This window comes from Eretmochelys imbricata, chromosome 8, assembly GCF_965152235.1.
Source record: "Eretmochelys imbricata isolate rEreImb1 chromosome 8, rEreImb1.hap1, whole genome shotgun sequence".
NCBI classification, from domain to species: domain Eukaryota; kingdom Metazoa; phylum Chordata; order Testudines; family Cheloniidae; genus Eretmochelys; species Eretmochelys imbricata.
Window position 1 is genome coordinate 95,483,810 of NC_135579.1, and position 17,005 is coordinate 95,500,814.

A 17,005-nucleotide genomic window follows, 5' to 3' on the forward strand; every position below is an offset into this window, starting at 1 on the left:
ATGCTCCTCTTCAAGAAGGTGCAAGTGGCTCACTGGGGCACTTTAGCCTGATGCTTGAGAGGAGGAGTCAGGCATAGACCACAGGAGACAACAGTATCTCTTGAGCAAGTCATGGGAGCGAGAGAACATGAATCCAGTCCATGGAGGTGAGGAGCCAGGCACCGCCCTGAGGGTCGACGAACACACCCCTATGACCCAGGACGGGGAGGAAGGTACCAAGAGTTTGGTCACTGGAGGCGAGGAGTCAGCTGATGTCCTGATGACCCAGCTGTGCCCTCTGAGGCTGGAGGAAGTGGTGGTGACTAAGAATGCTCTACCTGATGGCCTGTTGGAGCATTGCACAGCACAGGCCACTTCTGAAGGTGAGGAGCCATATGTGTCTGGGAGGGTGAGAGGCCTGTGCGTACAGTATCCACACAATAAACATTAGGTGCTGCAGTGTCTCCAACCAGAAAGATCTCCAAAGAAATGGCATTGGGAGGCCTTGGGCCCAACTGCGTCCTAACTACCAAGGTGCTTGTATGGCCCCAACACCACAGTGCCTTTGAATATCACACAAACATTTACGGATCAGGCTCCAACTTTCAAAGGTGCCGCGGGCACTCAACACCCATTGGCTTTCAGTGGGAATTGGGTTCCTAACCCCCCAGGGAAAATCCCAACCTCAGTCCTCACAGCGCCCCTCTCAGGTGGGGAGGGTTATCATCTCCGCTTTACAGATGGGGAAGTGAAATACTGAGAGAAACTGGGCTGGATTCTCCAGTCTGCCAAGTTCTCTTTGCTGCATGCACCTCCTGGGCTGGAGATGCTCTTTCAGGCATTACCGGACTGTGGTAAAGAAGGAGTGGAGAGGTGGTGTGGGATCATGAGGCTCTACCCACCTCCTAAGGGCCTTTCAGTCAGCAGCATAAGCCACATTCCACTGCAGCTTTATCTTGCACCAGAACGAGGCATCTGAGACTCGGGGAGCTGCGACTGGCTCCCGGACAGCCACTTCTCTCCACTGCACCCAAGTTAAGTGACTTGCCCAGAAGTCTGTGGCAAAGCTGAGAATTAAATCCTCATCTCTTGATTCCCATTTCTGTGTCTTACATACAAGACTCGCCTCCTCTGAATGCCAGGGAGGGAGGGGCAGCAGGTGTTTCTATATTCTTTTTCCCCACCATGCACCCCTTTTAACCAGCTACAGCAGAATTTTACCCTCTCCCTTCTTATCAAATTCAGAAAATTCCAGTGAAGCTTGTGGGACAAGAAGGCAGGATGTGGGAGAAAAGGAGGACAAAGTGCAGCCGGCACTGGAGATGATGGCACTGAATGATTGCAATATGGTAGGAGCATGCTCCATGTCTCTAGCGCAGAGGTGGGCAAACTACAGCCCGCAGAACCCTCCTGCCCGGCCCCTGAGCTCCTGGTCCGGGAGGCTAGCCCCCGGCCCCTCCCCTGCTGTTCCCCCTCCCTCGCAGCCTCAGTTCACCGTGCCGCTGGTGCAATGCTCTCGGTGGCAGCGTAGCTGAGAGCCGCGGCCTGACCCGGTGCTCTGTGCTGCGCAGTGGCAATGCTGGCTCCAGCCGGGCGGCATGGCTCTCTGTCCTGGCGCTCTGGGCAGCGCGGTGAGTGGGCAGGGAGCGGGGGGGTTGGATAGAGAGCAGGGGAGTTTGGGGCGGTGGTCAGGGGGCAGAGGTGTGCACAGGGGTCGGGGCGGTCAGTGGGCGGGGAACAGGGGCATTGAATGGGGGCAGGGGTTCCCGGGGGGCAGTCAGGAAGGAAAGGGGGGGTTGGATGGGGCGGCAGGGGGGCATTCGGGGCAGGGATTCCGGGGGCAGTCAGGAGACAGGTAGAAGGGGTGGTTGGACGGGGCAGAGGTCCCTGGGCGGCAGTCAGGAATGAGAGGAGGAGTTGGATGGGGCGGTGGAGGACAGTCAGGGGACAGGGAGCAGGGGGGTGGATGGGCCAGGAGTCCCAGGGGGGCCGTCAGGGAACAGGGGGGTTGGATGGGGGCGAGAAGCAGGGCGGGTCGGATAGGCAGCAGGGGCCGGGCCACACCTGGCTGTTTGGGGAGGCACAGCCTCCCCTAACCGGCCCTCCATACAGTTTCAGAAACCCAATGTGGCCCTCAGGCCAAAAAGTTTGCCCGCCCCTGCTGTAATGTCTCTCTCCCCTCACACTTCTATGCACTTTAATCCAACCATCCCATGACATTTATCATGCACACAATCCAGCTAGGCATTTATGCAGTGCTTCTAAGTGCCTAGGGTTCTGACCTCATTCCATCCACTCAGCGCACACATTCAGGGGCCAAGTAACTTGATTTCTGATTTTACTTCTGTGGGGGGGGGCAGGGGTGCACTTGTGTATTTAATAATTGCTTCACAACAGAGAATGTGTGAATCTTCAGGAGGTGTTTTGATGGGAGCAGTGTCTAATGACTGATGTTTGTCTCCTTTCCATACTTATATCACATGTTCTTTCCTTGCTTGGATGGGTCCACGATCCATGAAGGAACTTGACAGGGGTATCAGCGGGCACGAACAGAAAACGAACTCCCTTCACAGCCAGAAACTCATGGTTGTCAAGCAGATTGTGGTGAGTAAGATCTGCCCATGTGACAGAGTGGGATGGATGAGCTATATCTAGAATTTCAAGGAATGCTGCTCCTAACCTGTCTTACGACAGCACAGATGACACAGGCGTGGGCTCAGACAGAGCTCAGACACTCCAGAAGCAATGAGCTGTGTTATCCATGTTATCCAAATAAAGGTGCTCATTGAATAACCAGAAAGGTTAGTATAGAGGGAGGGGGTAGCTATAAAGGGCCACACATGGGTGGTGAGTTTTCCTGACACGGGGACACTGTTCCAATGCATGTCTTTGTGTATTTAATTTGGAAGGACTCTACTGCAAGCGCCATACAAAAGCCAGAACACTTAGCATTATATCGTCACAAAGGAGATCCCACCGGCCCATCTGTGCTGCCCAGGCAGCAGCAGACCAGTCTGGCACCAGGTCAAACTTTCGGGCAAGCCACCTCTCAGTTCAAGGGATCTCTTCCCCGGGGGCGAGGGAGTTAATGCAGAATCCAAGAGGCAGCCCAGAAAATGATCAAAAATAAACCAACTGGAATAAATGAGCCTTGCAGAGTACTTTAGAGGGAGCCAGTGAGTGGCTCTGGCCTACATCTCCTGAGGTAAATTCCTCAGCAGAGGACTCTCCACTGAGAAAGCTCCATCCCTGGCTTAGCTAGAGAATGGACTTGCCCCAGCTCACTTTGACTGTCAAGCGGGGACACAAGGCAAGAGGGTCAGAGAGGGCTGCTCATTATGGTTTTATTCACTTGGGGGCCTGGCTGGGACTTTGGTCTGGCCTTGGGGGTCAGCTACCCCCCTGTGCTCTCTGGAGATTGGGGTCACCCCCTTGTTAGGGCAGAGGGACAAACACTGGGGTTGGCAGGGCTGCTGGGAGCTCATCACTACATTTGTCTCCTCTGAGATTCACAGAAGCATATTAAATCGCTGCCGCAGGATTCGCTGGACTTGCGCTCCAGTGCCGTGCGCCGTCAGGGGATGCTGCTCATCACAGACTGCAGGTACTTGGATGTCTCACCCTGACTCTGTGGAGCCAGGAGTCCCAACCTCCCAGGAGGGACGTCCAGCTCCCATTGCCGAGCATTCAGAGGGATGGAACGGGGAGCACTCACCTTGCTCGCCGTCTGGCTGGGTGGGTTGTTCAGACTGACATGGAGGATCTTGAATCCAAGCACTGTGAATGGCGTCTGAATGGAGTCTCCCCTCCCACTCTGTTCAGATGTTTGCAGAGGTTCCCCTGTGAGTATGGGCTAATCCTCTCCCCAGCAAAGATACAGGATGCCAGAATAGCCACACCCCTGCTGCTTTCCCCAATGCCAGTCCTATACTCTGCCAGCAGACGAGGAAATGTGGTCTCCCGGTTATGGCCCTGGACTGGCACTCTGGAGGCTGGATCACTTCCTGGCTCTGCCACAGACTCCTGAGTGGGCAAGTCGGTGCTTCAGTTTCCTGTCTGTAAACGGGAGTAGTAATGATACTTCCTCTGCCTGTTTTGGGTAATTAGATTGTAAGCTCTTTTGGGCAGGGGCTGTCTCTAACTATGTATGGGGGCCACTGGGGCCCAAATCTCAGTTATGGCCTCTAGGCACGACTGTAACACAAATAACAATAATATTAATTAGCCCGGTCCCTGCTGTTCTCATCCATGCTGCTCCTTTATGCCGAAAGCATTAGCACAAACCTCTGTCGGCCACGTTTTCCCTTCCTTTCTCATGGTCCCACAGTGACAGAAATGAAAGCCCTGGTGCCCCTTCCACAGCAGGAATGCCAATGGGTGCTTATTTTTCTGCTAGCAAAGTGAAGCCGCCTCTGGAAGGTAAAGAGAAGTTGGATGTGGTTATTGTCTGCGTTGCCAGCATCTTTGCCCTGCCCTCAATCGAGGCCTTGCAAAGGCAGGAAGGCCACAAAGTAAATGTGAAGGTAATTCATTGTCCTCCTCTGAGCACATTGCCTCTGTGTCCTTTGGTTGATTTACACCCACTCCCTTGGCTTGCCTAGAATCTGAATCTGAATCCTTCCTGCACCATCAAATGTTGCTTAGGCACAAACAAGGCTCGGCCATCCCTGTGTATCCTGGGCCATTCTCTGCATGTCCTCCATGTGTTACGTCCCATAAGAGTCCCTCTCAAGGTCCTGTTTGATGGAGGGGTTCTTTAAGGCAGCCCCTTTCCTGTGTTCCTCCAACTGCCCAATGGCACACCTTCCCATGGCAGACACGCTGGCTTCATTCTTAACACATGGCCCAGATAGTTCCGTCTTTTTTTCTGCAGAACTTTGGGAAGTTGTGTTTCTGTAGCTTAACTCCTTTCTAGGAGGATAGGTGGTTGGCCTATCACTTGACTCCCAACCTGGAGGACCCATGGACTGCTTTTCATCTGGTCCCCAGCCTTTGACTTGTCCAGCTTGGGTGTCCCTCCCAGGAGTTGCAGCTCTAACCACCATAGCTCACAGGGTCTTTGGTGCGCACAAGCCTTCCCAGCACATCAAAGTTCTTTCTCCAGGGAAGTTTGGTTTGCCTAGAGCTGATTAGAAAAGGTTTCCCCCTGGTGTCTGGTGCGTAAGAGGCATGTGCATTGTGTGAGGTGGAAAAAAGACTAGAGATAACAGAGCAAGGAGGAGCTCTCTCCACCCTGCTGAGACAATTACACACTGAAGCTGAGTCCTTGCTGGGCTTTGGGTCACGAACAGTGTCCAGAGCCCAGTGATTGTGTTGCAACTTCCCTGTCCTATGCCATGCTGCAGATAGAGCCCTCTTCTGAGAATGACCAAGAATCTGGTTTCATATCAGGCCTCCTGGCAGTAACAGCCAATGGAGGGGTCTGAAGCAGAGATTGTAAAGTGCGTGTGCGGTGTCACAAGACCCCCACAGACAGGCTCCTAGACGTCACAGGCTTTGTCTGATGCCAAGTGCTGCGGCTCTTCTTTGTCTTTTCAGGATTTGTACAACCAGACTGTGGATGCCCTGGAAGTGATGCTGAGAGCTCTCCTGTCAGAGAAGCCAAACCCAGCTGAACTGCAGAACTTCTTGGATGTAAGCAGCATTGAGCTGGTACGGGCAGAGGGTGGGGGAAGTGTCATCTTGTGGCGGTGTGAGGAGTGGAGAGTACGAGGGAGAGACGGGAGGGTTTGTGTTTCTGTTGTTGTCTCTCGAATGGGACCCTACATCTTGCTCCATAGAGCGGAGATCACGTGTAGTGTTAGCTGCTTCAGGGCAGTAGAAAAAAGTCATTTCAATTGAAAACAACGGAAAGGAAATCTGATATAGCTTTTCAGGAGGCTCGTCCTGTTCTTCACAGCCAAGGACTCCCTTTGTCCTTCCTTCCAGTCGCTGACAGCTATGGCAAGGCTCTCCCTTTCCCCTGTCCCTCTCTCAGAGGAATGGGAATGGAAGGTGGGTCTCTAGCATCAGATTGTGGAGCATTAACTCTGGGGTCTCCTGTCTAGCTGGGCGAGTTTGAAACCAGAAGCGAAATAGCAAAGACTCTCACCCTCCTTCCTACAGAAGCTATCAGACCTGGAAAAGTAGGAATGGCTCTCAGGTGCAGAGGGACCCACTCCTCCCTTCCTCTCCAGAGGGATTGAGTGATCCACGGATGGGGGAGTGGTATTCAGAGGAGACTCACTCCCTTGCTTCCTACCTAGAAAGTCCTTGAGGCCCAGGGATGGGGAGGATTGTGAGATCTACCTGAGTCTTATCTGACTCTCTGGACATGACAAAGGGTTCAGAAGGAGAATGGGACCAGCCCTTTGGAGGGATGGAATACTGCAGCAGTCCCTCAACACAGTAGGCTGATTACAGGACACTGCAATCCTGATGAACACAGGGGTGAACCGTATGGTGCTAAAGCCAGATTTACCTCTTTATAGGGGTATGTGTCAGGGGGATTGTCTGTGACACAAATCCTGCAAGGGAGCAGGACTCAGACAGCCTGTCTGGTTAATACTGTGGTGATCAGGTCAGAGAGAGATCAGCTTTCGGGGTTCACTGCAACACATGCCCCTGTTCTGCAGTTTCTAACACAGGCCTCCCTTGCTTATTCCTGCAGCACTTGGCCCACTGGATGACATCAGAGAAAGCTCATGAGCGAGCGAGGGCTGTGAAAACCAGTGTTTGCCTGTTACAAGCGGCAGTTGAGCATCCTAAGTTCTGTGTGAGTGATCTCTGACCCCTGGTAGCCTGATGCCATGCTCTCTTCCCCTTGTGTGGCACATTTATGGCTACTGATGACAGGTTCTCTTTGTCCACCAAACCAACATACTGTTTCCTTCCCCCTTTGATTTTCACTCAGATGTCACACGAGTTCCCCAGGCTGGGGCTCCTGATTGGACGGCTGGCCCTGCGTGTTGGTGACCCGGAGAAGGAGATTGGCCGCCAGGCTATGGAAGGCTTGTATTTCCTCTACTCCCTCATGTGGTACCAAAAGGGTAAGAGGGGGCTTTCCAAACGCAGAGGACCCAAAGCTCGTGCCTGTGTACAGCTGGACACGAACCCTAACACGATGATGAGTCCCTGTAGGAACAGGTGTCTTCTTGGAGAACTAGGCTAGAACACAGCTTGTAAGCAGACGACCATCTTCCCTTCTCTATGCTATAAACGGATTAGTTCAGAAACCCCAATAGGTCTTTAGGTGAGAGCCTGCTAGGGACTTTGCTGCTGCTGTTGATTTTCTGTGGAAGGTTCTCAGATGCTGTGTCGGTGGGTGGCACTATAATACTCATGGAGGGATGGATGGAGAGCAGGGCCACTGTTAATGAAGGTTACATTTAAAAGAGGTATATTTTGTAAAGGGGGGTAAGGGCAGAGTATGCCACAGGAACTAAGCTATCTGTAGGTCACTGTGAGTGTGTAATGTTTTGAGGGAAAGAACCAGTGAAGAATATTCTCTAGGGAATAGGATAAGGCTGTTAGATATTTTCCATGGTAGGGTGTTTGTTACGCAACAGACCTGCTGCTCCATCAAGCACTGTGACTTCAAGCCTGAAGTGCAGCTATGGTTCAGGAACATGAATGAGAATGGGAGAAAGCTAGTCTTTTAAGAGCAAAATGGGAAGCCTTTCAAACATAGAATCATAGAAATAAAGGGCTGGAAGGGACCTTGAGAATCATGAAGTCCAGCTCTCTGCACTGAAGCAAGACTGAGTACACCTAGACCATCCCTGACAGGTGTTTGTCCAACCTGTTCTTAAAAACCTCCAAGGATGGGGATTCCACAGCCTCCCTTGGAAGCTTATTCCAGAGCTTAGCTGTGTTTAGAGTTAGAAAGTTTTTCTTAATATTACCCTAAATCTCCCTTGCAGCAGATTAAGCCCATTACTTGTCATACCTGCAGTGAGCATGGAGAACAATTCATCACCACCCTCTTTATAACAGCCCTTAACATATTTGTTATCAGGTCCCCTCCTCAGTCTTCTTATCTCAAACATGCCCAGTTTTTTTTTTTAACCTTTCTTCATATAAAAGGTTTAGAAAACCTGACCTCTTTTTTTGTTGCTCTCCTCTGGACTCTCTCCACCTTTCCCAAACGTATTGTCTTCTCCTAGAACCTGAGAGGAAGATGAGGTCTGTGACAGCAATGCTACATCAAATGCCCAAAGAGATCTTGGGTATCTATGAGCCCACCAGGACTTGTCATAACATCTCTGAAATTGTTAAGGTGAATCCTCAACACAGCCAGAAATACTTTTCATTACACCCTGCATGTGTGTTCCCAGTGTTGTGCCTCTTCGTATACAGTGCAGAGCGGAGCAGGCTGAAAATAGGAATTTCTGTCCTGTGGAAAATTCTGATATTTCAACATTTTTCATCCCAATTTGGGATGAAAAATTTAAATATCAACATTTTTCACAGAATGGAAAGTTCCAAAATATTTCAATTTGGAAATGTCAAAATACTTCATTTTGGCTCAGTTTGACATTGAATTGCATCCAGCTGCCATGGTGCTTCATGGGAGTTGTAGTTCGGGTGCCTCTTGCCCCCATTCCATTTCATGGTCCAGGATCCCCAGGTGGATTACATTTCCCGTAATGCACTGTGGCAGTTCAGCCAGAGGAGGATCCGGGGTGCATCATGGGAGTTGTAACTCAGCCCATAGAGGAAAATGGGGGCACCTGAACTCCCATGAGACAGTGCAGCAGCACAGGTGGATACAGATTAATGTCAAACTGAAATATTTCAATTTTTTTTCTTGTGAGGAAAAAAATAATTTTCTGGAAAAATTGAACAGAAAATTCCTGACCAGCTGTTGCTCAGAGCCTGTCAGCCATAATACTTTCCTTTCATCTATATTTTACATAATAACTACCTGTCCTTTATCTAAGGCTCAGTGAGCACAAAAGAAGATACCTATGAAGCTTGGTTGGCCTCACTGACTGAATAGTTTGAACTAGTGACTAAACAATATCTACGGGAGTATTGGGTTTGAAGCAGTGACTAAATAATACTCCCAAGGGTATTTGTTTACAGGATCCCATACACGCAGCTCAGGAAAAAGTCAAAGGTTGAATGCATCACACACCAGAGCAGTTGAGCTCTTGTGAAGCATTGGTAAGGTTGAATGGCCTTGAAATTGTTGGAGGCAGCTCATTCTTAAATAAGTTGAAAAAAGCCAAACTTGTCCTTGTCTGGATTCTGCTTATCAATTGTGCCAGCGGCAGAGTTGGTGTCCAGCTGGGTCACCTACATCAGGTGCTTTGGTTGTGTTCTTCCAGGGATTTGGACAATTTCTCAGCCCAGACGAGATGGCAGACCTTCTCCTGACAGCTGTAGAAAGCCTGAAGAAGGCCAATGAGAGCACCATTGAAGCATCAAAGACTATTCTGAATGTAATCCTGGAGAAGTACAAGCATAAGATACAGATGAAGGTATTAGGCTCTTGGGAGTTGGGGAGCATTTAGAATCTCCTGTCCTGGGGTATTGTCAGCGGGACTCTTTCTTCATTGTGATGCTGATATTTTAAGTGTTGCAAGTGGACTGTCTAAAGCTGGGAAATGAGCCTTTGTTCCATTGTCTCGGGACTTGAAGACTGCATCTGAAAGCACAGGGGGTTCTCTTCAAGCTGTTGCAGTTCCCTCTTGTTCTGGTTAAAGAAGTCCTACTGATTTGCTCTTCAACTTTGTTTGTAGCTATCAATCTCTCCTACAAAAGACTAGCAAATCTATCATTGGGAACACTCCTGCCTTGGCAAGGAGAAGGACCAGGCAAAGTTAGAGGTCTTCTATAATGATGCTTGATGTGCTCTCCAGGAAGGTGGAATTGCTCTCATTAATAGTGTCTGCCCTATTATGCTCTGATTCTTACCCCAGAAGGAACCCCTTACACACGTGAACGCACACACACTCTAAGCTGTATTGTTTTCTTCTAGGTGCCAAAGATTGTGGACAGGATCCACTCCCAGCTCAGAGCCATCCATCATTCCCATGCCAGACAGGTAGTGATGACGGCCTTATGCCTCCTGGCTCGTGCTTTCATGGAAGAAGTGTCCACAGCCCTTCTAAAATGTCCGCTTCCGCTGGACAGGTATGAAACTTCCTAATGACCAGGATACTGACAGCTCACTCTTTGGATTCCTTATTCCTTCCTCTCCTCCTGAGAGGTCTCAGACTGGCCGTAACTTCCTTGCTGTGCAGAAAATGTCTTTCTTGCAAGGTTAGATTACACCACTAACCACTGAGAAATGATACCCCCTCTGGCTTCCATCCCATAATGGCACAAATCACAGATTTGCCCAGATGCCTTATGTGACATTTACTAACTATGCTATTCGATGTGTGTCACTCGCTTGCTTGCAATGAGTGGAAGGGGGGAAATCCCACAGAGGAGAGCACCTGAGGCTAAATTCTCCGTCTGCAGAACTGGCGCATGACCACACATATAGCTGCCTGTGCCTGAAAAACAAAAATCTGCATGTGTACATGGGTTCTTGTGTGCACTGGTACCATTGTCTCCAGAGGCTGAACATGCTCTCCCTAGACTCTGGGTGCCTCTAACCACAACTTAAAATTCTCAGTAGTTAGGGGGGAAAAAATCAGAGTAGATGGCTGAAGTCCACTGCCCCTGCCCCCCCACAGCTACCGTCAGATATAGTCCCAAAACATGATTTCCCCAGGCCATTGAATAACCCTCTTCGACCCGTATCCTATCTCCTCCCCAGACAGCCAGGGTAAAAGATGGGCTTTGCGGTGTGTTCCAAAGGGTGACCAGTCCAGGCTGCAGCAGACCAAGAGGGAAAATCCATTCCACAGCTTCCACTGTTCTGTATCAAGGGTGTTGCAGCTTGAGGGCTTTCAGAATCTGCAGCTATGGCAATATGTTATGGGGAGAGATGGACTCCCAGGTAACCCAGAAGTACAGGGTTTTCTTTGTTGGTACCCATGATGGGTTCCCCCCGGGAGTGCCACCTGGAAGTGGGGTACCACTGAGCCCCCTTGACCCACCAGCCTGGGCTCTCTTTTACACTGCACTGCTGTGACACACTCGCTCCAGCCTGTACTTTCACCAGCACACATGCAGGTAGGCAAACACCCAGCTGCAGTTATATGCAGATGCTCTGACTAGCTACTGCATGGGAAGACTCCAGCTAGGGTACTTCCCAGCCATTCAGGCACACACCTCCTCTGGAGTGTAAACCCAAAATTATACCATCTTGCGCTGCACAGGGAACTGTACAGCGTAAGCTCATGAAATTCGCCCCCTCCTTCCATGTGGAGAGGAAATGCAACAGTTTTCTGCCCCGAGTTATGACTTCCACACACTGGGGACACACTAGTTTTAGATAAAGCAAAACCAAGCTTATTAACTACAAAAGATAGATTTTAAGTGATTATAAGGGATAGCAAACAAATCAAAGCAGATTACCTAGCAAATAAACAAAAAGCGCAACCTAAGCGTAATGTACTACATAGCTTGATATGAATAGCAAATTCTCACCATAAGTGATGATACAAGCAGGCTGTAGATTCTTAAGGGGCAAGCTGCACTTGCTTACAGCTTGAAATCCCCAGGTGTTCTATTCACAGGCTAAAAATCCCTTTAGTCTGGGTCCAGCACTTCCCACAGTTCAGTCTTTGTTCCTCAGCTGTTTCCAGGAGTCTCCTTGGGTGGGGGAGTTAGTGAAGAACTCTGATGATGTCACTCCCCTGCTTATATCGCTTTTGCATATGGAAGGAATCCTTTGTTTCAAAGTTTGGTTCCCACGCCAGTCAGTGGAAAAATACTGACACCCCAAGATGGAGTCCAGCACCAGGTGACCAGGTCACATATACCTGTAGCGTCACAGCAGCTATTCCTTGGAGGCTGTCTGTAGCATCCTCAGGAAGGTGCCCCAGGTGGGAGATAAGCTTCTCCGAAGGCCTATTGTTCTCTCTAATGGCTCATTAACTTGAATGGGCCCTTCCCAGCCAGCCATCTAGACTGAGAGGCTTTTGCGTAGTGGGCGTTCCCCAGGTGTAAACACATTTGAAATACAGATACATAGTCAATATTCCTGACTTCAGATACAAAAATGATACATGCATACAAATAGGATAATCATATTCCGCAAATCATAACGTTTTCAATGATATCTCACGTGACCTATCTTGCATAAAATGCATCATAATTGTGTCATAATCGTATCATCATAATATCACTGTGACGAATATGGGGTTCAATGTCACAGTACCAACACCCTGGAATTCCACTTGGAAGCCCACGTGCAGCTCCTAGAACACCAAGGTGATGTGCTTGCAGTGTCAAGCTCCATTCAGGAAATGAACTGCTGCATTCTGGACCAACTTTCACTCCTGAATGATATCAAGATGTAGCCCCAAGGGGCAAGTGGATTACAGGCGTCTAACCTCAAGGTGACAGATAAGATCAGCAAAGTGCCCATGTCCAAACCAAAGGTCACACTTGGCTTACCAAGCAAGAGGAGAAAGCCCTTTGGCATGGCTGTGCCCTGGGCTTCAGTAGTAGCCTTGAGTCTAGTACGACCCCAGAGCGGTACACTGACTCAAAAATAATGGTCGTCCCTCATTGAGGTTAGTGGAGGTGATGTGATTCTAGTCAGTTTTTCTGGTTGTGTCCCACAACCTTCCAACAATCTCTCTGCCCTGTCTGGGCTGAATCTCAGCCAGCTCGGCCTCATCCAAGCTCAAGTCTCCTGTAGAACTGGGGCCATCCAGTCCCCTTCACCAGCAAATCAGCTGTAATGATGATGATACCAGCTGGGTATTGTCCACAAAGAGCTGGCACCATTGCCCATGTTTCCTTTGTCACCCACCTAGCAGCCTTGTGTACACATGAAACAAGAAGTGTGGGCAGAACTCTACAGTATTCCACAGAAGATCAGTCTGGGGGGTGGACAAACTATTCACCGTAATCACTCTCTCAGCCATGCCATGTATATAGGAGCAAAGCCACTTCAGATGGGTTCCATCTGCTCCTAAGCACACTTCATGATCAACCATATCGAAGGCAGCTGACTGACCTAATAAAATCCATGTGGACATGTTGTCTTCAGTTGTAGCCAAGAGACAATCAGCCAGTGCCACTTGTGCAGCTTCAGTCCCATACCCAGTTCTAAACCCAGGGTGAAGGGAATCTAAAGACTACAAATATTGTCATAGGTGCTTTGTCTCCACCTCCATGACGATCCTTCCCAGGAGTGGGAGATTCCATACCGGTGGTAGCAGGACACAGTGGGCTAGGAGCCCCCGCGCATTGCAGGAAGTAATGGTCTGTTCATGGCAAGGGTGTATTTGTGATTGTACATCCCCCAGCCCAATGTAGACACTAGGTCTGCAGTGTGGCGAGGTATATGTGTAGAACCAGCAGTCATCTGTGAAAACCCCACATGCATGTGTGTGACCTGAATGTATCTTTTAGGTAAAAAACATGGCTGGTTATCTTCTAGCAGACTGCAGGTCTGACAGTGGTCTCAGCCCACCATGTTATCTCAAGGTGATGGAACATGTAACATGGGTCACTTACTGCTTTAGGTACATAGTTTTGTTTTCTTGGTATCTGGGATGAGGCCCCATTGTAGTCACCATCTCTCCGATGGAGCCCCTGACCCTAGCTTAGATGTCATTTGTCCAGTCAGACTGTAGTGTTGGCAGAGCTATGTGTATCCGATCCAGCATGCAACTGTCTGTCTCAACTCGTAGAGATGCAGCTGGGATGTGGAGAACATTGGCCAAAACAGAGGCAATCTGTCACTCCCACAGACTTCTGCATGTGCTGCTGAAGGAGCTGCAGGAGAGGCCAAGCACCTCTGAGGATAAAGCCTTCTTCATACCTATAGCTGTAAGAAACAATTCACACATGACTCTCCTCTTCCTTCAAAGAGGAGAGAGGTCTACGTCTGAGGGATGTATTGCTGTGAATTCTCCCTGGGGAAGGGATGGGGAGAGCTGCCCTGTATCTCTGGCAGAGCCCTGAAAATGCTCCCGTTTTCCATTTCTTTGCCTTCCTCAGGAAATGCTGTGCCCCAGACACCAACTGTCTTGTCATACACGGCTGGACAAAGCTCCCTGTGGAGCCCATTTAGCTACTACTTAATGACCTGGAGAGGACTCACTGGTGCCATTCCCTCTGCTTCCGCAACAGGGACTCAGCAGTCAGTCTCCTCCCACTGTCTGCAACACTCCACCTCCTCCCTCTCCTCTTTTCTCCTGCTCAAGATCCAAGCAGGCTAGCTCCTGCCTTCATTGTCAGAGGGTAGGTGCACTGCCTCCCATCTCCATAGTGCTTCCTCTCTCCAAGGCCTGAGCACCCCACTTTGGTAGCAGCCCCAGATATAGCTGGTCCTGGTCAGTAGGACTCAAAGCATTTTCCAAAGGAAGTCAGTATCATTATCCCCATTTCACAGATGGGGAAACTGAGGCACAGAGTGTGGCAGTGACTTGCCTAAGGTCACCCAGTAGGCCAGTGGCAGATCTGGGAACAGAATCCAGGCTTCCTGAATCCCAGTCCAGTGCTCTGTCCATTAGGCCATGCTGCCTCTTCTTTGGCATTGAAACCCTGGTCTCCTGCGTGGCAATGCAGAGCATTAAGCGAACGGGTGGGGGTACCATGACAAAACAATGCAACCTCTTCTTACTGGCAAAGCCCTGGGCTAAGCAGCCTTGCTGGGGTCCATGCAACCGAGGACTGGATAGGAAATAGAAGTGCTGGGGAGAGGCAGAGGATTTTACCTGCATTTGTTTCCTTCCTTCGGGCAGCCAGTGCTCTGTGCGAGGTGTTATCTGTATCCATGTGCACACAGACGGTGACACGCTTCTATCCCCGCCTCCTGATGGCCCTGCTTGTTCAGGTGCACTATAGCATTGGGCTCAGCCTGTCCGACAGTGGGGTCTCCAGGAAGGAGCTCATCCCTGCATGGTAACTACTGAAAGGTCGAGATGCTAACTGTATATATCAGACTCCTCCCCGGGTTCAGCTGCCTGGATAGGTTACTTGTCATCATGTTCCAGGCCTTTTATGGCCTGTCCCCACCCTCCCTATCATACAAGCATAAGAACGGCCATACTTGGTCAGACCAAAGGTCCATCTAGCCCCGTATCCTGTCTTCCAACAGTGGCCAGTGCCAGGTGCCCCAGAGGGAATGAACAGAACAGATAATTATCAAGTGATCCATCCCCTGTTGCCCATTCCCAGCTTCTGGCACACAGAGACTAGGGACACCATCCCTTATCCATATCATCTTTCATTCACTATTGAGAGGTCGACTCTTACCTCCAGTCAGCCCCCAGTGCCAGCCTCCGTCAAACAAGCACCTTCACTGACCCTCTCCCCTGGGTGGCGTTCCGCATACACATCCGCCAAGCTACTTCCAATCCCTTCTTTAAATGCTCCTTTGCCACAATGCCAACAAAAAGCTCGACAGCAGTCAGGCTGCTGGGGTGCTGAGACCACTGCCTGCCATGCGGCCTGGGATTGGCTCATTGTTTGCTTGGCTCTGTCTGTCTGCCTTGTCTCATGCTGAGATGTAACCTGTCTGGGGCAGAGATCATCTTTCACTTCTTGCTTTGTACAGCGCCTAGCACAATGGGGTCCTGGTCCAGGACTGGGGCTCCTAGGTGCTACCGTAATACAAATAAATAATTATCTATAAGACTCCATCGTAGCTCCATGCTTTCCATACACTCACTCCAGTGAAGCCACCCCTCAGCACCCCAATGCTCCTCCCTCTTACAAGCAGTGATGTTACAGCTCCGTGCACGTGTGCTGTGCAGGGTGGGGTGTCACTGATATAGTGCAGTTTCGTGTATGTGCAGTACGCTTACACGCAGCATGGTGTTGGGCTCAACGGCTCAGTTATAGCAGTGCAGGTACAGCATGGGAGCCGTGTGGGCTTGGCCTTGGAGGTCTCGTGTGCAGTACCGGGCTGGCCATGCTGCCTGTTTTAGGCCTCAGTGCCGTGACTGTGCATTGGACATGCAGGGCAGGGTTGGGGTTGCCATCTCTATGACATCGCAGTGTACTGCGAGTCCCGTCTTGATACAATGCAGGTATCTGGGGGGATGGGATAGAGGATTGCTCTGAGCAAGGCCGGTGTTGCTTTAATGTGGGTTTTACTCTGAATGCAGCTGTGTTGTGAAGACCGTGAAGACCCTTCTCCTAAAAATGGGATGCCACTATGAGTTCACCTCTGTTGAGAAGGAGGGAGGCTGGGAACTGCTCACTAGCTCTGAGGAGCACCATCGCGGGGTAGGCCTGCTTGCAAGGTGAGAGGCAAGAGCTTTGCTCTTGCCAGATCTCCCCATTCGTCCCTTCTGCCAACTTCCCCCCATCCCTCCCTTCTGCCAACTTCCCTCCCACACACACACACACCCCGCTGACTCACCTCCTCCATAATAAGGGCATCTGTTTGCTCCCACAGAGCCATGGTCCACTATTCTTGCTGTGAGCTGTGGCGGATCTTGTACCTTCTGGTCCCGTTCCTCGAACGAGGTGATAAACAGCACAAGCTCACAGCGATGGCCTTTTTCATTGAGGTAAAAGTTATTGGCTTGCATCTATTGTGGTACAAAAGACCATGAGCTGCATCTTCCCTTTCTAGGCTCATCAGCTGACCTCAGACTCCAAGTGTCTCCTATATCTGATTCACTGAGCATTTGGGGAAAGCCTGAATAGCCTTTGAGAGTGTTCAAGAGACTATGTGCGTGTGTCAGAAATAGCGATAATACTTTGCCCTTCTGCAGCATCTTCCTTCTGAGGATCTCAAGGCCCTTTGAACATTTCTCCCCACCGCAGCACATTGAGGTAGATGAGTGTTATCAACCCCATTTTACAGATGGGGAAACTGCGTCAACAAGGCCTTAACTCCCCAAGTCACATAAAGAAGTCTGTGGCAGAGACCAGAATAGAAACCTTTTAGTCCTGTGCTTTGGTTTGTGCTCCCTCTCTTTTCCTAAATGTAGGTTTATAGTATGTAAGTATC

The 17,005-nt window shown here is 50.1% G+C and overlaps 1 protein-coding gene across 18 annotated transcripts in view; it reads left to right on the forward strand.

The window, feature by feature from the left end:
• LOC144268559 (tetratricopeptide repeat protein 4-like) overlaps positions 1–17,005 on the forward strand; it is a 38,475-nt gene continuing 21,470 nt past the window's right edge. For 7 of the 18 annotated variants that reach the window (XM_077823512.1, XM_077823506.1, XM_077823509.1 and 4 more), the window contains exons 1-13: positions 1–362; positions 1,225–1,328; positions 2,500–2,583; positions 3,495–3,583; positions 4,376–4,502; positions 5,518–5,613; positions 6,629–6,733; positions 6,872–7,007; positions 8,124–8,236; positions 9,291–9,443; positions 9,944–10,098; positions 16,152–16,289; positions 16,445–16,559. In XM_077823512.1, the coding sequence (XP_077679638.1) occupies positions 128–362; positions 1,225–1,328; positions 2,500–2,583; positions 3,495–3,583; positions 4,376–4,502; positions 5,518–5,613; positions 6,629–6,733; positions 6,872–7,007; positions 8,124–8,236; positions 9,291–9,443; positions 9,944–10,098; positions 16,152–16,289; positions 16,445–16,559 (1,650 nt within the window). In that variant the 5' untranslated portion in view covers positions 1–127. The other 11 variants (XR_013346788.1, XM_077823507.1, XM_077823516.1 and 8 more) reach the window with 11 other exon arrangements.